General features: G+C 40.6%; 1 protein-coding gene across 1 annotated transcript in view; it reads left to right on the forward strand.

The window, feature by feature from the left end:
- Nucleotides 1-23,022, forward strand: part of LOC130179415 (zinc finger protein GLIS1) — a 46,146-nt gene that overhangs the window by 4,979 nt on the left and 18,145 nt on the right. Inside the window, exons 2-3 of the mRNA XM_056392370.1 lie at nucleotides 12,608-13,733; nucleotides 22,389-22,550. Of these exons, the coding sequence (XP_056248345.1) occupies nucleotides 12,831-13,733; nucleotides 22,389-22,550 (1,065 nt within the window). The 5' untranslated portion in view covers nucleotides 12,608-12,830. The remainder of the gene's footprint in view (nucleotides 1-12,607; nucleotides 13,734-22,388; nucleotides 22,551-23,022) is intronic.

Genomic DNA, 23,022 nt, shown 5'->3' on the forward strand with positions numbered 1-23,022 from the left:
ATCTGTCAAGATTGATGACGCTTCGCAGAATCGGCGAAGCAGACGTGCACACAGGTTTCGCTCGTTTCATCTGCTCCCAGAGGAAAACAAATTTACATTTCAAAGTTTCAGGTCAAAAATCTCAAAGAGGAGTTTCAGAGGGTTTGGAGGCCCGGCTGGAAACACAGGGAGACATGTTGAACGTGAGCTGATCGTTGGTTTGTGTTGTTCAGAGTTGTTTTGGCATGAGTACATGTTGTAAAGTTACAAACACAACCTGGACCAAGGGTGTGTTTACAGTTTTGTCAAATTTTCTAATAAGCTTCTTTTTTTTTTTTTTTCTTCCTTACTGTACTCTCTTGGCTTCGTTTGCTCCCCTCCCGTCCCAAATGTATTTGCAATTTGATTCCAGAAATTTCACAGTCCAGTGGAGAAAGCTATTATTTTCTAGCAGTGGTATGACTCAAAAATCTGGACCCTGTACATCTGCAGCCTCATCGGACCCCTGCCCCTTTTTATACATCCATTTCCATGAGTGTACAAATAACTCAATCAAAAAGTAAACACATTATCAGTGTAATCAGTAGTTAGTGTTTATAATACAATTAGAAAGTGAGGTTTTAGAACCTTATTTCTGTTGCAGTTTTTTAGTTCATCATTATACCTCAACATAAGACAAAGTTGACAAGCCATTTAAGTGTAACCCTTACACCAAAGCTGCCTCTTCAGGAGTGCATGTTGGATTTCAATTCAAGAAACTTTATTTGTTCCCAGGGGAAAATTTAAAAGGCACATAGAGTAGACGTGGTGGGATGTACCAGCGTTTCAGCCAGTGATTGGCCAGTTGTGCAGAGGTGAGAAATGAGCTTTGCACCTCTCTCTGTAGCTTTGTTTTTTTTTTTTCACATTATTTGCACAGCTATTTCTGTCACTCTCTGCGTGAACATCCACGTGCAACACTGATTTTTTTTTTTTTTGGGGGGGGGGGTGTCAGAAGATAATTTAAAAAATATCGTGTGTCGCCCCCCCCTCTTTATATGACGGCCCTGGGTTTTCCCCAATGCGGTCAGAGAACACGTCTTACAAACCAGTTCTGATCGAGCACAAACCGACCCTGAGAAGGGATTTCTGTGTTACTGTGCCAGCCCAGTTTGTTGCAACATACAGACAGCAGAACAGCAGCATGACACAACACAGTTTGGTGTTTGTGTTGCAAATCTCTGCTCTACTCCCAAATTTGAAATGTCTTTTAGCAGCAACTTTATGAGTTCACCTTGTGTGACATCATCAGCAACATGAGAATATCTGATAACAGACCTGCAGCTGATTCACTCCCTGAGCCCGTTTATACGTAGAAAATAGGAGAGCTGTCCAATCTAAGTATAAATGCATCCAAGAAGCATTGAAGAAGGACTGAAATCCGGTTGCTCGAAATACTTCTGGAGATGAATTTAGGCGCATTCTATCCCAGATGTTAAAATGCAAAAGTTAAAAAACATCCGTCTGTCCAAGTTACATACTTAATCTTTATTCCTCCCATAGTGTCACTATGTCTGTATTCTGTGGAAATAGCTGCTCACTGATCTTCTTAACACATCCATAGTCTCTCTCCTCTGTCTTTGTGATGACTGCAGATAAAATTACACTGAAATTAGCGATTAATCTGTGTCTTATTAAACACTGTACAGGTAAAACGGCTTCAGTGATTTCTACATATATGATCGAATACAAGGAACACCGAGCTGCTGTAGAGTTTATCTGATCTGTGTGGTTGAGAACGCCGTGAGTTAGAGTCTGTGAAGACGATAAAACTTTTGTCTTGGTCGCAGTTAACAAATATGACCATTCAAGTGTTTATGGTTAGTTAGTTGTTAGCTAACGCTGGATAAGCTGTTGTAGCTAACCCTACTAAAGCGCAGTTACCAAACATCTTGGCCAAATCCAAATGTCCGGACCTCACCGCACTTGCAGACTCATCGACTTCACAAACGAGTTTCCGGGAAGTCCATGAGCACTGAGGGTCGTCCAAATCCAGCAGACATCACGTCCACAACGGGCCTCAAGCGGACTTTCTGCTGACCAGAGAGTCCTCTTGGGTTGCAGACTTCACCAGACATAATCCATCCATAGCGATATAGATGGAATGATATGATTAAATAAATCTAAATAATATAATTCGCAATAGACCCTATTCATTTTTGAAGATAATTGCTTTCTTTTTTTAATTTATTGCTGTTTGTTTTTGTCCATCTACGGTGTCAGTGGCAGTAATATTGCTTAGGTTACATGAAATAGGCAGTAGTTCATTATTTATTCAACCAACAGGAACACTAAGTACGCTAATAACACAGATTCAAACAGACTTTTAATGCCAGGCTTTTTGAAGACCCGTGTTGTGGCCCTGTTTACTTAGCTTGATTATTCCCCTCACTACGACGCCACTGTCAGCTTGTTTTGCAAAATTTCATTTTCCCATGACATCATATGAGTACTGCATGAAGAGCTGGAAAGTGTTGGTTGATATAGTCTTGACTAATCTATTGGCTAAAATACTCATGAGTCACTAAACACAGGCTATAAAAACCACTAGATGTAAAACATAATCTATTTTCACAAGGTTTCTCAGACCGAATACCACCCAATATTTGTTTGGAAAGACACGTTGGAGTCAGTCAGTACCCACCACACCAGACTCAGTCCATCGGTGAAGAGCTTTAACAGACGTCTAGTGAAACTGCTCCTATTTCAAGACGCTGGCAGGCCGGCCGAGTTCAAGTCGAGTCTATAGGCGGCCGCTAGTGCTGCTGCTGCTGCTGCTGCTGCTGCTGCTGCTGCTGGCCGCCCTGCTGTATCTGGTTCACGGGCTCTGCTCACACTGTCTTGTGGTTTGGACTGAGCCACTGTCATTTCACTGGAATTTCCTGCCATCTGCGCTCAGTCAAAGTTTCTCACAGATTCACACCTGCTTGTAAATGTTTAGGCCTGCCAAGGAGGAGAGGACGGAGGGATAGGTGAGCAGTGATGGGGGAGAGGGAGAGAGAGATCCACACTGTCCACTTCTGTCTCGAGTTTTGAGACGGTGAAATGAAAAATGACTTGTTTGTAACAGAAATGAGATTTGGTGGAAGACAGAGCGGTTGTTTATGAAGAGACGGAAAGATGAGATGGAGCATTTTAACAACGGCCTAAGAAAATTACTAAAACATATTTACATTTCTGGCATTCATAAGTCACTTACTGCACATCCATAGTGATGATTGAAGTGGTATTTAGATCCTTGAGTTAAAGTAACAATACATTAGTGTAAAAATACTCTGTTATCTGATAATAGTATCAAGGGTTAAGAAGTCTTGAGTATTTTTTTCTTGCCTGCTGTAGACAGCAACAGTAGCTGTAATTTATTTTCAAATGGTTTAATCCTTTCATCAACTCCCTGCTGCTTATCTGGGACCAGCCAAGTCGGCTGAATTGCTTAAATGTTCTATATGTGATATAAATGTCAATAAATTCATGCACTCAGTAAGAAATTGTAGGCTTTATTGTTCTTGCTGGGTTTCAGTCATTCATGATTGTGAAGAAATTGTAATAAATAGCATTCTACAAGTAGTTAAATAAGTTTTATAATAATATAATAAAGTTTTAAACTGGGAAACACAGCAGGAACTGTATTACAAGTACTTGAAATAAACGTATTCCCTCTCTTGCCAAGATTAAGATGAGGAGATTGATACTAGTCCTGTGTCTGTACAGTAGATATGAAGCTACAGTCATAAATAAATAGTAAATAACAATATTTCCTCTTAAATGTAGTGTAACATTAGTATAATGATGCAGCAAAAGGAAATACTCAAGTAAAGTACCTCAAAAGTGTGTGTGTTTGCATACACTCAACATTAAAAAGTTTCGAGCTATCTGATGACAGCTCGTAACAAGTTTATATAAATAGAAATAGCATTTCACCTGCAGTTCCATCTAGTAAAAATAATCTGGCTGTTGTTGGCTTGGAGATTCAGTAGTTTTCACATCTCTAAAAATGCTATTTGGACTATCAACTATCTCACCATAGAGGAAGAGTCCTGAGAGGATCACTGCGTCTTAAGTTAATAGCATTTGAAACCTTGTACTAAGATGAAATGCCTGAATTGTGATTCCACAACACATCCTTATTTTGTGCAACATGAGACTGTTATTCACCTGCTCCCACTGAGTTTACTTTGACCCAAACTGCCTCCCCAAATCTGAAAAGTGCCAAAGAATTTCCCTGGCTACAATCACACAACAAACTAGCCCACAGTATTATGGAATCAGGAGTGTTACACATCAGTGTAAATGATCAGATTTATCAAAATATCTGAGGGGATTTTACCACCGCAGACACTGTGAGCGTTTCACAAGGTCTTCATCCCGTCTACGACTTGAGGTCAAACAAGGTCATAGCACACTGAGTCCAAACACTGGAATGTCATGGATCCAGGACTTAGTTAAAGCATTACAATTTCAGAGCAGCTGTTGGAAAAAGTCATTATATATTTAAGTCCATGCACTGAACAGTTTCAGTCACTAGCACCCTGTTAATTCCAGCATGAGAACCATATAAAGAGCAAAATGAACTAACTCAGTCCACATTTGTTGAAAATACTTTACCTTCTAGCAAAGTCGTGAAGGATCATGGTAATAAAACAGAACTATTAATGCAAAATCTCATTAACAACTTGAATGAAAAACAAATGTTGACATTCTCAAAATTGGTTAATGACCCATTCATAGCAGAATGTGACCGAATTAAACAAATCTAATGATAATTAACTTAAATAAACACCTTTCATGCACCTTTCAGAAAACAAAATAAACCTATATGAAAAAAGTGAAGTTTGTGAACTGTTTCAGTTCACATGTGAAAAACCAAACTTCAGACGTGAGCTGAAACATTTCACATGATGTTTACTATATTATAAAACTGATCAGGTCACTGTCAGAGTGACTGTGGTTCTTTTACCTGCTCGGGCGCCTCAGCGATCTCATGTTGTGCTGGAAAATAAACTGCGCATCGATCACTTCCCCTTTTGACATTTTCCATGTGTGGGAGTGCTGTCTTCACTTAGATTAATACATTTATGTGTTAATGTTGTATTTATTTAACTGTTAATGTTACATGTGAATGGGTGTGCGAGTTTAAACCTTGAATCCGTGATCCTTGAAAAGCTTTGGTGAAATCTAGGTGTAGTAGAGCGTGGGAGTTTCTTCCGTCCCGATGTGAGAGAATAAACACGTTATTGAGCTTGAGAGAGCAGGAATTTTGCATCTGGTGGTTTTGAAGGACCGTCCAGGTTAATTATTGTTTTCAGAAAGCCAGAACTGATCAGATTTGATCAGTATTATCTATGTAGGATCGATGCCAATGACTTTTAACACTTTAGGTATTTAGGTTTGATTTGGATCAGTTTGATTTTCCCCCTCACTGACTGTTCTCTAAGGACCCTAGCTGTCCAGGTAAACCTTGGCCTTGAGGTTATTTGTAATGTAAGCAACACTCCACTGGATATTTTGGCTTTGGTAAAAAGGAAAAAAGCAAAGCAATGAGCTTTGCTTTTTGCTGTCTGCATCATCTCAGCCTCCTCCAGCTGGAGTATCGATATAACCGGGGATGGAAGAGTAATCACCTCCTCTGGTGGGGTGTTGTGGTGCATTCCTCATTTCAGTCTCAAGCTGTGTTTCCACAGTCATCAGTGCTGTTGTCACCTGGACGGACCTCTTCTTTGAGCACAGCCTCGAAATTTAGACATTTAGAATTTTTGTCATGGCACCGGTGCCGCTTCATCTGCCTTGACTTCGCACTCTTCATGAAGCCGATCACTCACTTGGATGGTGCAGAGATTTTTTGCTTGTTTGGAAAAAACTGTCATCAGCGACTCTTTCACGCTCGCCCTCAGCAGACTTGGCTGCAAGAATCAGACTGGCGCGCTGAGTCGTCAGGTTCAGTAACAAGGTGGCAACTTCCAGCCATGAGGCCGTATCCAGACTCCTGGCACGACCTTACTCCCCACAGGTGTTTCTGCACCCACAGCGTCCTCTGAACTCTACTTCAGCATGAAGTAAATGGTCTTTGAAGCCTTCGTGTTTACTGTAGACCTTACATCATGAAAGTCAACCTCACAAGTTGTTCAGTCTTAATGCTAAAGATCTACAAAGGAATTTAGTTTTACTTATTTCAGTGTAATTTAACTTAAAATTTCTAGTTTGTATTGTATTGATCTCCTGTATGCACTTAATAATTATACAGTAACTTTAGGCATTAATCTAAAGCATAACCTTTGTTTATTTTGTTTAATCTTTATTAAATCAGGTAGTCTGAGAACAAGAAGCAGTCACAGCAGACAATCAATACACATACTACACGATAGAAGAATCTAAGAAACATAGGAATTAACAATTACATTTACAATAGTCATAAAATACATAAAATAATAAATATTTAAAATCTCCAAGGGAAATGTAAGACTCTGCAGTCCATTCCATTTAAATAGTGCATAGTACCTGGAGCCAGTTCTGCCAATATTAGTGCGAACATGAGGGATGTTGGGGGTTAAGTAGTTACTGGATAGTGAACTGTGGATACTAGATTTAAATGAGAAACTTTTGCAGAAGTCTTGCTTTACAATGAACCTAAATCGATCCAGGCATTGGTGTTAATATGTCATTTGTTTGCCTACTACTGACCACAGCTCTGAGTTGTTAAGTCAGTTCAGCATCAATGATTCACATGAATTACTCAGTGTTCAGTTCAGGTTTGGAGGGGAAAAAAAAAGGTATCATTCACCTCTAATAACAACAGTCAGAGTCTTTGTGCAGCTCTCAGTGTCAGGTCAGCAGCTTCAGGTTGGGCCTCTTCCCTCAGTATAAATAAATGCTTCAGGAGGCTCCGTCTTATGATCGCCTTGTTTTAAGTTTCTCAGCTGAAGTCATTCGGCAGCTCGTAAAAGCTGCTAAATTTCTACAGTGGTCAAAGGCGGAACAAAGACAGAACATGTTGCTCAGCTGTTATGCGTATTAATCATTACATACAAAGTACATCATGTTTTTGGAGGGACAAACTCTTCTGGATGTCTTATAACAGTCAGACCATCTTAGTTCGAACAGAGAATCCAGCTGCTCAGCTCACAGCAGGCAGGATGTGTTTGATCCGAAGAGATGACATTTATCTTTTTTTGTATTTATTACTTTCTTGACTGTGGAACAAATTTATTTTTGAGTTGTGTTATATAAGTAAGATGCATGCGTTCGCTGCTGTTTCTTCTAGACTGTCTGTCTCACTGAAGAAACTGCAGGTGAGGTGAACGCACAAAATATATAGTCTCTGTCAATATAGGTGATGTGAGTTTGAATAGATGTGTAGCATGTAGTCACTCGATATCTGTGTTAAAGTGCCAAATGCTTTCGAAACCATTCAGTGAGGTTGAGAAATGAGGCTTGAGTCTGTGAAATAACATCACAGTTAGAGCTCAACCGTTTAGCCAAAATGTACGATGATAGAATATACTGTATCTATTATGAGCTAAAATTGGCAGATTATATTTGTTACACTGAATATCACTCCAGATTTAATAGTTAGTTTATATAAGAAGATAGAATGTCCTTAGGCACAGTTGTAAGAAAAGTATTTTTAGGGCCTTTTAAGCTTTGAATGCAGACACAGTAGAGAGAGAAAACACGAAATGAGGGAGAGAGAGAGCGAGAGAGACAACAGATATCTCAAATCAGGGATATTGCAGTTAATGGTTGGCTTCTTAATCCGGAAAATCAAAAAAGCAAATTCTACATTCCCTGGAAATTAGTATCTACATATTGATGTTGGCAATTAAGAGACTTTGTAAAGAGTTTGGAGACTTCGAACCGGACTGGACAGCAGTTGCCTAAAACTTTAGAGAAGCGGTCATTTATCTGCAAGATTACTGGGTTGTTTGAAAAATCATGCCTGGGAAAATTAAATAAGTACCACTCTTCTCTCCCTCTCTCTTCCTTTCTCTTCGGTTCTGACATTCAACTGCGCAGCGTTTGCCAGTGGTCGTTCTATAAATTTCCCAGGTGTGAAATGTGTGTAACTTCAACAATTTAAAGCAGGCGGCTGTTAGAAAAGCACAAGTATGCTCATTCAATTTCCTCTGGATAAATAAAGGTTAATGACCTGAAAGTAGAGTAAATTATGATTTATTATCACACCCCAAGCCCACAAAATTGGTTTCACAGGATTAACCTATTTTGAAAACGGAGGCCCTGAGGCACACATTATTAAGAGAAGTGTAAACTCTGACCCTCCTGCCAACTTTCTGTGTTACTGGGATACCAGTCTCTCATGTCTTTTATAAAAACACAAGCGACAGTTGTGAAACGAGTTACGTAATTCAGATGTTTTCTTTTATGCACAGCCAGCCACATTCATGAGATTTTGTCCTCTTGCAAACATATTGTCTTAACCTGAAATATACTGCACCTGTGGGTATTTCTACCCCCAAAAACTGTCCCTATGTATTTTTTAAATCCAGGAACTACGATTTACGACACTTATTTTCCCTCTCAAGGCCAAAAAACTCATATGATTTAGATAAAAAAGTAATAAAAAAGCAGTGTCAGGATTTCAAATCAGACCTCAGACCTATCTTTAAATGAATGATACTAATTCCATATGGCCCAGTGATCTTATTTTGGTCATGATTTGATAGTAACTTCCTGCTCAAAAGCAATGACCTGACATGTTAAGAAATACAGAATTAAATGCTGCACAAACAATAAAGACAGGGTGTCTCCTCCTACATACTCTGCATAATAGATAATGAAATCTTTGCAAAAAGTGCTCGCAGTTTTATTCATTAAACATTTTCTTAACAAATATTTAATATTAGCCAATGCCTCCTTTCAAAATTCTTCATTAAAACATGTGACATTATAAATATGGCTAATGTGTTAGCAAACAGTTAGCATACTACACATAGATCAATGTTCACAGAGAAATGCAAATAGACTGTATTCAGAAACTGTGACTTAAAATGAGCCGTCAGGACTTCTGCAACTTGTGATGTCACAACGAAGCAGTCACCACCCTCAGCCATGCCCCAAGCCCCGCCCACCTGGACCCACCATCTAGCCTTGCAGGATTTGGTTTCTGTGAGTGTTTACCTGAAATCTGCTATATTTTTATTGGATCACTCAGAAAACAATCAGTCAATCAGAGGAGAGGGTTTAACGCTTCCTCTCTTCTGATTGGCTCACCGACCTGTTGTTACTGGAGCTCGAGAGAGAGAAGCCTGAGAGAGGAGATGTTAAACTACATTGAGATGGTTTTTGGTTTTTAAAACCACAAATATATCTTCTTACGGATATCATGACCTCAAATAAAACACAGACTCTAATTTTTGCTCTGTTTTGGTCTCCACTAACTCCTGAGGGAAATATCTGGCTCTTTAGCTGCTAAATGCTCCACTATGTTCACCAGCTAGTTGTGGTTCATCAGAGCTTTTCACCAGTGAGAGTGAACCAAAACAGTGAATTTACAGGAAGTGAAACCAAAACAACGAGCTGAAACACGTTTAAATGGACCGTAGAGCTCAGGGGAACTAAAGTTGGTTGATAAGTCTTTGTCAGCGCTTCACTATGAGCGATCCCTTTCACATTACACCCAGTCATATGATTTGTTGTTAATATAAAAATATTGATTAGTGCAGCTTTAAAAGCAGGAGCAGCAGGAGTGACCAGCTGTTCACAATGAGACACTGTTTATTTGCATGACACATGCTTCAAATTCATCTGTATAAATGAAGTTTATATAGAAACATAGTGACAGAATCTAATATTTGCCTGTTTCAGCTAAAGGAGTCAGTGTTTACACGAGTCTGTGTTACTGTCAATCCACTCTGATGCCTGTATAACAATACTGAGGATTATTTAGGAAGAATGGGATTAGGCAACTGCATTTCGTCCGTGTACTCACATCTATCATTTCAATAAGGATCTGTTTCCCATGTTCCAGTTGAACCAAAAAGCACGAAAAAAAGTTTGTAATTCAAGAACCAAAGTGCTTATTGTTGAGACAAGTACACATTTGCTTGTCCTGAAACGCCACAGCTGTGTTTAGCTAACCTCAGCGAGTGAGTCTTTAAAAGACACCACATGAGATGGGCCTGCTATTTTATAAAGTTTGCTGGCTCAGTTGAGGCTTTGTGGGACACTTTTCTTAGTTTTACAGTCAGACTCTTCTTTCTGGATTAGGACCAAAGTGGTTTTTGCGAACAGACACTGCTAAAAAAAACAAACAAAAAAAAACAAACTTTTTGCTATATTTTCTGCTTTGCTAAATTCATGACAGAGTGGATGTTTACATGCAGATTGTGCCACGGTATTTAGATAGAGAAAAGATATTAGATGGTTATTCAGATTTATTCTTATTAGGCCTATTCTTAGACTGTAGTGAAGCCAGTATTTAGTTTGTATCTGAAATCCCACAGTTTGCCCTCAAAACTCTAATATTGGTTTTAGCTCTTAAAGCCAACAGGTACTAGGTTGCAATTATTATATTTAAAACATACCAAACCACAAGTATCATTAATCCCCTTCAACCCGTTGACACAGACACATTGCAACCTCTCTAATTAAGATTCAACCACAGTTCCCATGACTGCTCTGCTACATGACTCTGGTGGGGGGAACTCCAGCGATTTACGGGAAGAATCATAAAACTGTAAACCAGACTATACCAGGAAACTATGGGCTTGAACCTACACTTAGTGAGTCCTTTGTCAGTTAATATAACTACAGAGGTGAACTTACTCATCCTCTTAGCTGAGTGAGTTTCTGGCTTGTAAAATAACCGTCCGCATAAAAAATCCCATTGAATCTTTCCGATGACTAATTACACATGGCAGAGATCCTGTTGTAAATTAGATCATCAATATCTGGCAGATGGCAGACAACGGTGGAAATCAAGTCTATTCCTATTAACACTCAAGGACTTTTGCACAGTGGAGCTACTGTATATATGTGACAGGGGCGGGGTGGGGGGGACTCCTGTTTGACCCACCATTTTCCAGCCTCCCTGTCCTGCATCACAAGCTAGCAGAGAGATGTGGTCCATTACTCGTCCTCTATTAACAAGCATCTGGACCAGGTTTCAGGCAGTCGGCTGCCACACAACGCCTGGCTGTTTGCTGCAAGGGTGGCCTTAACGATTGCAGTAATGAATCAGCCCCGACTGTTACAGCGGCTCAAAGGAAACCAAATATACACCCGCTGCAGCGTCGCTCTCAGAAATGCTTGATTGAAGCCTGTGGACAAGGGAGTCGGACACGCTGTTTGTTTGGGTTTCACTTCATCCAAAAACTTCTCCGCTGGTCACCTCGGTCCATTTGCCGTTAATGTTTGAATGCAGTGTTGCCGATGGCTGGAACTGAGGGATTAATGTTCAGAGAGGGTGGCACATTTAAGGTTTTATGTTTCAACCCTTGGAATGGCATGGCAAGTTGTCACACCAAGTGAGTCATAGCTCCAAAACATCACAATAAATCCTGAGTCATTTTAGCCGATAGTAGTTCAAAACAGTGGTGGGATGTTTTTATTCTAGTAAAGGAAAAGTCCATAAATTTTACACATCAAAGTCTGTTTACAGGTCTAGAGGAGTATGTGAAAAAATGTCTGTGGCTCCAGAGGATGCTGTGGGAAATATATCACCTGAGTCAGTGCCGGTTGGGTCTGAAGACTGCAAGTTTGAAAATGAAAAAAAAATCTGGGGGTGTGGAGTTAGTGAGTGAGTGAGTTTACCAGACCTCTGTGGTCCGCTCCTCATCTCTGCTTAAGGCTACATTAGCGTCCATTAGCATAACGCACCCAAGCCTCACACCGAACTGTTGGTGGTCAAGTTGCATTGTGGATAATGAAGGTACCAGACATGGAAGAAGAGTGTGGAGTAAAAGAGATGAGATCTGCTGCATCAATTTTGATCCGATGGATTTTTTTTTAAAAAATCCATTGTGAGTGCAACAATATTATAGGAGCACAAGGTTAAATTAGTAAAGTACTAATTTTGTGGCAGTCTTACCTCAGCATTTCCATCTTATTTCACTTTATATTTCAAGCATTGGTCTGATCATTTAAATCACTTTACAGATTAAGATTTTTGTTAAATATTAAGCAAGTTGTCTCCAACCTTGTGACCCTCTTACAAAAAAGCCCTTTCATCAAAGAGACATTTCCCCTCTAAACTTCTCAGATAGTTTCATTTAAACAACTGTTCGAGCCACAGTGCTAAAACTAGCCAATATTTTACAAAAACAAGCAAAGAAGACAGAAAAGTCAAAAAAATGAAGAGATTTGTGTAGCAACACCTTGTCTTTTGTGCCCCATTAATCATATCACACCCTCTGAGATTTATCTTGTCAGACTTTGAAAGAGTCCGATCCTTAGGTTGAGTTTTACTTGAGTTTTTTTATCGTGTTTTGTTTGTACATGAGTAAAATGTCTGAGCACTTCCTCCACTGCTGTTTCACAAAGCTGACTTTATGTTATTTGTTTAAGAAAGTGTTTTGCATTAGTGATTATTGTCTTCTAAGGTGACTCATTTGGGTTTGGTTTCTGTCTCCCACAGAGCACGAGAGATGACTGACCATGCAGCAGTTTGGAACAAATGACACAAGATTACACAGGCGGAAGATGCCAGCAGCCGCAGATCAATTCGATTACATTTGAGCAGTGAAAGATGCTGTGGACAGGTTTACCTCCAATGGATTCTTAAAGCCGCTTCAAGACAATTAACAGCAACGATTTTACTGAAGGGATCTCTTGCTGGAAGTCAGAGAGCGGGGGCCAGGATGTGGCCCCCTGACCTCGGACCTCCAGACGCCCAGATGACTCTCCCCGGTTTTGGGAGTGTGTTCGAAGATGTCGAGGACCTTCAGGCGCCGCTGTCTTCTGGTGGCTTCTGTCAGTCGTCGATACATTCAGGTGGCCTGTGCTGTCTACCGAGGACGTCCCTGTCCCTGTCCTCCCTGGGGCGAGACCTCACCTCCTTACTCAACTGTAAGACTAATGGATCCCACATAGAAAAGACTATGGAGGACTTTGCCACTACAGCACACGTAGACCCTAAAATCACCCAGAGGTTCGGTTGTTACCCTCAGCCCTCCCTCCCTTTATCCTACATGCTCACCAGCTGTACCACATCTCCTTCTTTCTGCTCCCCCTCATCATCGGCGTCCTCCACCTCCTCCTCAGCATCTTTATTTTTTGCCTCTTCTTTACCTCTCTCTGAAGCCAGCGACAAAACATCTCAGCAACAACGAAAGCTTCAAGAAGAGTATCACACCATCAAACAGGAGCCTGCAGATGATTTCTTGCCGTGTAAGAGGGAACCTTTCCCAGTGAACAACCAGCAGGGGGAGCTGTTCCATGTTGGCCAGCCCCTCCAATGCCACGACGGTCAGGACGGCACGCAGACCCCCCTGCACTCCCCGAGGCTAAACGGACCCGTAGGACAGGAGCCTGTAATGGACCAACAGGAGCAGCTGTGTCATTGGATCGACTGCAGTGCCACCTACAGCAGCCAGGAGGAGCTGGTGAGACACATCGAGAAGGTGCACATCGACCAGCGTAAAGGGGAGGAGTTTGCATGTTTCTGGGCCGGCTGTGTGCGGCGCCACAAACCCTTCAACGCTCGCTACAAGCTGCTCATCCACATGAGGGTTCATTCTGGAGAGAAACCCAATAAATGCATGGTGAGTCTACTTTTGTATGGTAGATTGCAAGAAATAGTTTTTTGGACTATTAGATATTCCTTTAAGAGATTAAGCTTTAACACTTCTATCAGCGCTCATGACAAGTGTCACACCTGAGCAGCTGCCTGGTGCTGGCCCAGAGATGTGGTCAGATAAGGGAAAAATCATATCAGAATATTTTCAGCACAGGCACGATAGAGTTTCAGAGTAGATTTATCTTTAGATTGCTGTAGAGCTATATTATTTGTGTCTAAGGTGATGCTCCTTTCTGTTGCCTTAAAAAAGTATCCAATGTTTTCTAGTCATGCACAGTTCTTTATTTTGAATGCAAATTATACAGGGTACCTTTAAGTTACTCACACTTACAGTAGGTAGAGGTAGATGAGGCAAATTATGCTTATTTGCTTTTTGAAACGTTTAAGAGTCCTGAAATAAATCACCCGCGTGGGCATGCACAGCGAGGTGGTAACCATTTCAAACCCTGGATACATCCCACAACTGAAAAAAAACAACTGTATTGTGCAAGTGATTTTCACATTCTGCCATTTCTCATTCATTTTAGTTTTAATTCATCCATTTAGATTCAGCAGTTTCTTGTTTGTGTCGTTGACTGCAGTCATTTGGATGTGAAATGTTCATATGGAGGAGGTTGTGGAGACAGTGTATATAGTGGTATTTCTACGAGTCCCGAGTGAACACTTTCAACACAGTTGGCCTGAAACTCTCAATGCTTCAACAAGGTTTCATCAACCCATCGCTAATGGCCTTCACAGCCTCCAGATCTCAACACAGCTGAACACCTATGGGAGATTTTGGAGTAATGTGTTGAACAGTGCTCTCCAAACGCCAAATGAGAAAATATCTTTTGGTTGAATGTTGTTCATTTCTCCAGTAGAGTTCAGAGACTCTATGACAATGAAGCAACGAAGCTGCTGTGAAGGCTAAAGGTGGAACAACGACTCACTAACACACTTAATGTTGGTTTTTCCTTTAACCTGTCACCCAATCCATTCAAGGATAGATTGTTGTTCTGTTTTTTTTTTTCATTTGTAAAGTCTTTTTTAATTCCTATTTTTGCCATTCAAGTAAACATGTTGAAGTCTCTGTTCACAGATGAAATGTAAAAATGCAAGAAAAAGAGATTCCTCTTGGATTCAAAGCCGACTCAGCCATTTTCAGTCACGTAGAGTCATCCCAAACATGCAGGAATCAAAGCTCAGCAGCAGTTGCTACCATTTTCAGTCAGTCAAAACATACCTCATCCTTTCCAACTTTGTGTTTGCTTCAAATGGGCCATTTAGAGGTTTAACTGGGTTTGAAAGGCATTAACTTGCTTACAGTACGTCTCGACTTCCCTCAGACTGTGCACCCGGTGATCTACAGTCTGTTAGAGATGATCAAACGGTTTCCTCTACTCGCGACAGGTTTCCCTTACTCATGCATACCAGAGGAGGAAATGTGGCAGTAGTGAATGAATGGAGGATGTGTCTGTAGCACCGAGCCTCCGAGGACCAGCTGATCAGCCTCAGGTTATTCTGACAAATGCAATTAATTTATAGTTATTAAGTGGCATGTTGTATTCAGAGATGTAATAACAGATAAATCATTCATTCCTGTAGATACTGTGTGCCCACAGAGAAGAAGTGGAAGTTTCTGATCAACTTGTCTCCCGACACATGCTGGCTCTCTAAAGCACGGACTGTTTATAAAGATGGACTCTCTTTTCCGCTTTGAAGTTTTTTTGGCGCTTCATTTTTCAGCCCCTGAAGTTGTCGCCTGGGCTTAAGTTGTAATCCTTCAGTCCTGGTTGATTCTGTGATATCTGTCATTCCCACGGTAACAGCAGGTGTGGTTTAATATGACAAGTCACAGAAATCTAAACGCCTGTTGAGCAGCTTCTTTGGCAGAGATTCAGCAGGAGAGTAATATAAGTAAACGAGTACAATACGTGTATGTTACAGGGCAGCCAAACAAAATTGTGTTGCTTCAATCAAGAAATTGGTCAATAATTAGAATTTTGCTATAATGTTATGAGCAACTGCGATGTTTAAACATTAGTAAAATAATAGACACAAAGATTCTCAGTGTCAGGTAATTATACACTCTCAAAAACATCATTATAGTTATTATATTCAATAGATCCCCCTGAATCCTTTACACCGGCCCTAAAGAATTACTGATGTATCAAAAACGGTTCCCACAGAGAAAAACTCTTAGCATTAAATATCTTTTCATGTTTCTGGAAAACCTGTCTTATGGAACGGGCAGTCTATCTTTCAAGGATGACGGACTATAAACTCAAGATGACACGATGAATGCAACAAAAGAAACACATGTATTTTGAAAAATTCAAGACACAGGTCCAAGATGAAGACAAAACCAGACCACATTAGGTAAGACAGAGACTGTGATGTTTCTGCATTAACCATCATAACTGTGGCCTTTGAGCCCCAGCACAGGCTCACCCTCCATCACTTGTCATGAGTCATCTTCTGACACACACTGCGGCTCGGACACGTCTGTCCCATGATGACCTTCAGCTCGGTGCCAAATCCCTGTCCCTGAGAGTGAGTAACTCTCTCCGTAATTCCCCAGCGACTCCGCCGCTGTCATCAACCTGGGACTCCAATTAATAATTCATTCAGAAATTTTCACTCAGGGACACGCTTCCTACTTAAGTGAATTAGTTCATTATAATGACATAATCTACTGCCAGCTTGTAAATATATTACTGCAGGGAGACGCCTGCGAACAGATTAATACGATTAAATCAACACAAACACAAAAAAAAAGTCATTAGTCACACTTGAACTACGTGAATAACGTCATGCCGTTTTCGTGAAGCTCTCAGGCCAAAACATGTAAATTAAGTCATTCCTGGTGCTGCAATGGAAAATGAATATCTCCCATGAATGTAGTCAGTGTTTGTTAATGAATTCAGCCTTATTTACCAGCTCATAATGTCAGGACTCATATTAGACAGGTGCTATTCAGGCAGTAAACACAAGCTCCCTAAGCGTTTTTAAATCCACTGTGGTAGATCCATCATTCATAATTTATGGTGCTGAAATGACATTCATATGTAGATACAAAGCACAAGCCTGGTGATGGTCTATATTTTTCTTCCTGTCAACAAACCCCATGAAAAGACCAAAACCAACAACGATCCTACTAACAAGTATTGTCTGTGTAGCCAGGGCCGGTGCCATAGAGCGCCATTGTTGTCCCGAAACTATTAAATACACATCAGTGACCTACATCCTCCCAGAAAAACAGGACAGTGTCAGTCGTTTCAGCAAAAACCCCGAAACGAAAAATATTTAGATTCAAGTGACAAAGCCGTCTGGTGGCAGCAGGAATTATGACTAAGGTGACGTGATTGTAGAGCCACAAAGTCCGAAGAGGGAGGAGGTCGGGGCGAATGGATGGGTCAATAAAACATCAGACTTAAACATCGTGTCCTGTTTCCAACTGACTGTCTGCTTTTTTCTTTTTTCTTTTTTTTTTTAAAGCATGACCACGATTTCAACCAAGTGTTCATTACTGTAACCATGAACATTGAAGCTCCCCAACCCTTAACAAACTAGTAATTTTAACCTAAACCATGATTTTTCCCCAAACCGAGCCAAGTCGTTTTTGTGCCTAAATCTAACCAAACCTTAACCACAGCGTTGTCACATCATAAAACATCAACAGTGATTTATAACGGTTTTAAATCACTTATTTTATTTATATAGTGCTAAATCATAACATCCATTATCTCAGAGCACTTTACTGAGTAATTTGTGGTCAAGATCTTACAATATTATACAGAAACACAATGGTTCCCACCATCAGCAGCACTTACTAACAGTGGAGATGACAGAACCGACAGAACCGACAGAACCAGAATCTATTCAAATCTAGAAGTCACAGACCGATGGTGATAGGGAACGTCGGTTCACAAAACACTTTCTGTGCGTCATTCTGCGGGACAGGTACAAACAATGTTTTTCTGACTTTTAATTTAAAGGACCAAATCTGTATTCATCCACAGTGGAAAATAATCCCTGACAAATGGACTGTTTACTCCTGCTTGAGTAACATTTGCTCAAAACCACAGTTCCCTGCTTACGTAAGGAAATTATTCAGTCTTATTTCTTTAAAAAATAAAATAAAAAATGATGTAGATTTACATCTTTATTGGAGCCGAGTGCCACAGGCTGCTGAAAGCACAAAGACATGGACTAACACATTATTGGTTTGGGTGTTTTCATGGGATTTCTTGACTTGAACATATAGAATATCACCGGCCTTATCCTTTAAGTACATGTTGCACCGTATGAAGACAAACATTCAAAAATGTGATGATTAACATGGGAAACATCACAGGAGAGATCAGTCATAGTAAGGAATAACAAACTGAATCTAAAATTGCCGGATACCTTTCAACAGAGTAAAGATTATTGTATAGTTTCATTGTGTTTATAGGATTAGTATTCATTCTCTCATCACATGTAAAAACTAGATGGGCACTCAGACAATGCAGACCTCCACCAAGGCCACTGTCAAACAACATAAACCAGACTTCAGGGGAAAAAAAAAATTAAAAATTCACAGTAAATGATCTGGATCTGCCCCAAAAACGTACTTGCTTCCTCCCTGGCTCATGCCGCATCCCTCCACCAAGCCCGCTGCAAATCGCTCCAGTACGTTTGGTGTAATCCTGCTGACGAACAAACAGACACGGGTGAAAACATGACCTCTTCGGTGGAGGTAATAAAGGAAACATAATTCTTATAACAGAAGCTTTAAGAAGACACACTATACATCTCTCACGCTGCTGAGGAAATAAAGAACATAAACTATAACCAGAGCTGTGCTCCAGTTTCTACCCTGTCAAAGGGTTTTTAGGAATCTGTTTCTATTTAGGAAGCGTATGCAATTTCATTTGTTTGATTTTTTTTTTATTAGGAAAAATAGCCTTTAAACTGCAGTAGCAATGTAGTACATGACTGAAAGATCTGTCCTTCTTTCAAATAACTCAAACTGATGCGTTTGATTAGAATTAAACAGCTCCGTTGATATAAGGCTGAAAAATGTTGACGTTAAATCTGAAACGCAACATGTTGTGTCCTCACTTTTCCACACCATCAGTGTATGTGACCTCTTATGTGTCTGAGCTTCGCTGCTCTGTATTTTTAAGGGCTGCTTATAACTTTTTGCTTTTTGTGCCGAGGCGATTTTAAGCCCTGAATTAATTAATCACCATGATGTAGTGGTTTGTTTTTTCATGTATAGATTTATTAAAGCAAATGAGGTGTCTGACATTTACTGACTCATTAGTGAGACCTAATAAAACCCTGGAATGAATATTAGGCAGAAAAGACTGTTTCCACATTTCCCTTCAGATTAGTTTAGAAAAGGATGAAACAGACTTTGTTTTTTAGTATACAACTGGGTCAAATTTAAAGTCTTATTTCTAAAGCACTATTAGTCCTTTTCAGAAACAAATCCATATCTGGAATTAATCTTTTAATATCTCTGAAGCGTACGGACTAAATTTCCCTCATTTTGTGTCCTAATTGTTCTTGTTAGTAGAAGACACTTATTTTTCAACCAGCAATTCATGGCTAAAAAAAATCATGAGATTAATTTACACAAATCTGTTGGATTTACCACATATAAAGTGAAATTCAGGCAGTTTTGTTCGTTGAAGAATGTTAAAATTTGTCTAAACCTTCTGTGACTCCCCGTCAGTGCTGCAGGAGGTTGGAAACACACGTTGAGAAATATTCCCATGTAACCTCTGTCACATTTGACAACGAGACTAATTTGAAATCTTTGAGATCAGAGATTGAATGTGACAGAGTTTCTGTGAAGTTATAAAGTGTTGGTTTCTGGCCTGCAGAGTGTTTAGCCTGCTGACTCTCATATTTGCTCCTCGCCTGGCGTCAGTCCAACAGAAACGCTTTTACAAGAACCTACCACAGTGTGTGTGTGTGTGTGTGTGTGTGTGTGTGTATGTGTATGTGTGTGTTACCTGAAAGTTTATGATTCAATAACCTAAACTGTATGATTTTAAATTGTGATAAATTGCCTCCTTACTAGCTATTTCTGTTGGGTGGGACTTCAACATCACTCATACATGTTGTGAAATGAAATAAAATGAAATAATGTCACAGGCCAACAAGGTTTCAAGATGCTGAAGGGATCTGTCTCTGATTTGTGTAGGAGGATAAAAGTCCTGATGTTTTAATGCCTTCTGGTCTCCAGAGGGAAGGTAAAACTTGGACCTATACAACATAAATATGTAACAGCCATAGAGCTGCTCGTTGTCCCTGACATACTGTATGTTAGTCAAAGCAAGTGGAAGTCTTTTTAGTACAAATTCCCTCTCTCTGTTTCCCTGGACAGAGTTTTCCTGCTGAGCTGAGGACACACAGTCAACACAGAGAGGATTTTGGACTAAGAAGAACTTTAGAAGACGCTAACTTGATTTGTCTGAATGCTGAAGCCTCATTTTAGCTCAGCTAAATGTTTTTACACAGAACAAGCAGTGTGTGCTGATGTTGTCCCCCATCACTTCTGTTGGAGGAGCAAGTATGGGGCCAGTGTATTCTGTCAGAGCGGCTTGTTGGACAGCTTTGAAAGTCAGATTAGAGGAGCTGTGTGCGACCGTTTCTGTAACTTTCCGAAGAGCGATGATCTGACGTTCACACCCACTTCACTCAGGGATCGGCCAGCTGTGTGTGGAGGTGAGAAAGCTGGGCTGGGTTTGAACTTCTCTCTACCTCTTTCTTTCATTTATTTTTTACCTGAACAAATGAGTGAAACCCTATGAATGTCTTCTTGGAGAGACTGAAAACAGGTGCTGTTATCTCCCTCTCTGTGTGACACCTAGTTTTTCGACTCAGTCTGCGAGGGTGGCTATTTTGGATTTTGGATTTTGGTTTTTGGTTTTTTAGTCTAACCTGGCCCTCACAGGAAGTTTCTGCCATCTCCACACAGGATCTCTGGAGCTCAGCCAGAGAGACCATCAGGTTCGTGGTTGCCTCCTCTTACCAAGGCCCTACTCCCCCGATTGCTCTGTTTGGCCAGGAAGCCAGTTCAAGGAAGAGTCCTGGTTGTTCCAAAACTTCTTCCATTTAAGATTTATTGAGGACACTTTTCTCTAGGGAACCTTCAGTGCAGTAGAATTTTTTCATATCCTTCCTCAGATTTGTGCCTCGACATAATCCTGTCTCTGAGCTGTGCAGGCAGGTCCTTCCTCCTCAGGGCCTGGTTTTGGCTCTGATGTGCATTGTCAGCTGTGAGACCTTATATAAAGAGGCGTCTTTTCCAAATCATGTCCAATCAGCTGACTTTACCGTAGGTGGACTCCAATTAAGACATAAAACAGGAGCAATGGGAGGCACCTGAGCTACTTTTCAATTGTCAAAGCAAAGACTCTGAACACTTATTTCAATGTGATTCTTTGTTGTGGTTGTTTTTTTAAATTGTAGCATAAGGCTCCAACCTAACAATGGGAAAAATTGAAGGGATCTTAAGACTTTCTGAATACACTGTTTAAGGCAGACTTGAAAAAAATGTGATCATCCTTTGATGCATCATCCACTTAGGGGGCATCCTAAATAAACGTTTTCTTCCAGCCAGTCCTTTATCAAGCAAGCCCCTCAAACTGGAGGCAGCTGTAGCTCAGGTGGTAGCGTAGGTTTCTCCGTTAAGGTTTTAATGTTGAAGTTTCCTTGAGTAAAACATTGAACTCTGAACTGCTCTTGATGTGTCCTGTGTTGGACGGAAGCGTGCAGCAAATGCTGCAAGTTCTGAACCAGCATCCTGCTTCTTATGTGCGACAAAGTGGGTGAGGACGCACCATTTGTCCCCCACTTTTACCTGAACGTCAGTTGTTTCCATCATAGTTTAATCATTTAGCAACCATTTGCAGACGCATAAGTAACCTGTGTGTGTAGTGTTTTGCATTTTGTTTGGTTACAGTTCATACATCATTACATCATTACTTCTTTTAATAAAACACAGACATGTATTGTTAATATAAGTTATTGTTTATTGCTACAGTTTAAGTTCCACAAATCAGTTGTTTCAGTGTCTGCTGCTCACCATACCCACCGTGTGCTCCAGGGACTAAAGGAGGAAGTGCCCAAACACTTCCTGTCTGTCTGTCTACACTGGGTACATCATCAGTGATGTCACCGGGGTAGACTAAGTGCGGGGGCGGGGGTAGTTTCTTTAGTGAAAGTTCAGTTTGAGTTATTTATGTATGCAGGTTAAAATGGTAGACTGACTGGGCCATATTGTGAGGTTATTGAAAATACCATTAACTTCGTCAGACCGCTGTTTTCAGGAGATTGGGATGGCAGATATGGTCCGGTGCAGTTGGCTGGAGTTGATGGGGGGGGGGGGGGGGGGGTATTTAAGCAGTGCTTGCCTGTGCTAGCAGGGAGAGCGCATCAGTGTAGCCACATGGACGCGGAGTTGAGTTGCTATGAGTTGCTTGTACATATTTTTGGTTACTCATGGTCACTTTGTCACACTCCATGTAAATAAATCAACACTTGGAAAAAGTTTCTTGCCTCCTACCACCGACATTATGGAAATACAAATTCATCAGTCTTTATTTAATCAGACCTTTTTTTTGTTTGTTTTCCTTTTCAGTTTGAGGGCTGCTCCAAGGCGTTCTCCCGTCTGGAGAACCTGAAGATCCACCTGAGGAGCCACACCGGAGAGAAACCGTACATCTGCCAGCACCCCGGCTGCCTCAAGGCCTTCAGCAACTCCAGTGATCGAGCCAAACACCAGCGCACACACCTGGACACGGTCAGCGGACGACAACACACACATCACCATCCACACCACACCTGCCTTTATACTTTGTATATAGCATGAAACCAGTGAACAGCATTTTTCATCAGGTAGATTATTGCACACACATGAAGTCTTACACTTTCGATAAATCTGAATTGAATGCCTTTAGTGACATTTCACAAAGAAGAGAAATCAGTTCATTCAATCACAAAATTCTGAATGAGAATATTTGAAGTTATTGAGGAGATTCTCCTCGTGTCTGATCAGGTTATCAAAAACAAAACCCATCAAATCCTCCCAATACTTCCTATTTTCATTCATGCCAGCTGCATGAAATTAAATGGGAGTGCCAGCTTAATGTCTTGAATAAAACAGGCAGCATAATTCAACATCTCATAACGTCACATGGGGGCGAGCTTCCCATCGCGCTCACCATGGTCATAAATTTAGGCTTCTGCTGCAAAATAAGTTATGAAATCCACCA

Source organism: Seriola aureovittata, chromosome 12 (assembly GCF_021018895.1).
Source record: "Seriola aureovittata isolate HTS-2021-v1 ecotype China chromosome 12, ASM2101889v1, whole genome shotgun sequence".
Lineage (NCBI taxonomy): Eukaryota > Metazoa > Chordata > Actinopteri > Carangiformes > Carangidae > Seriola > Seriola aureovittata.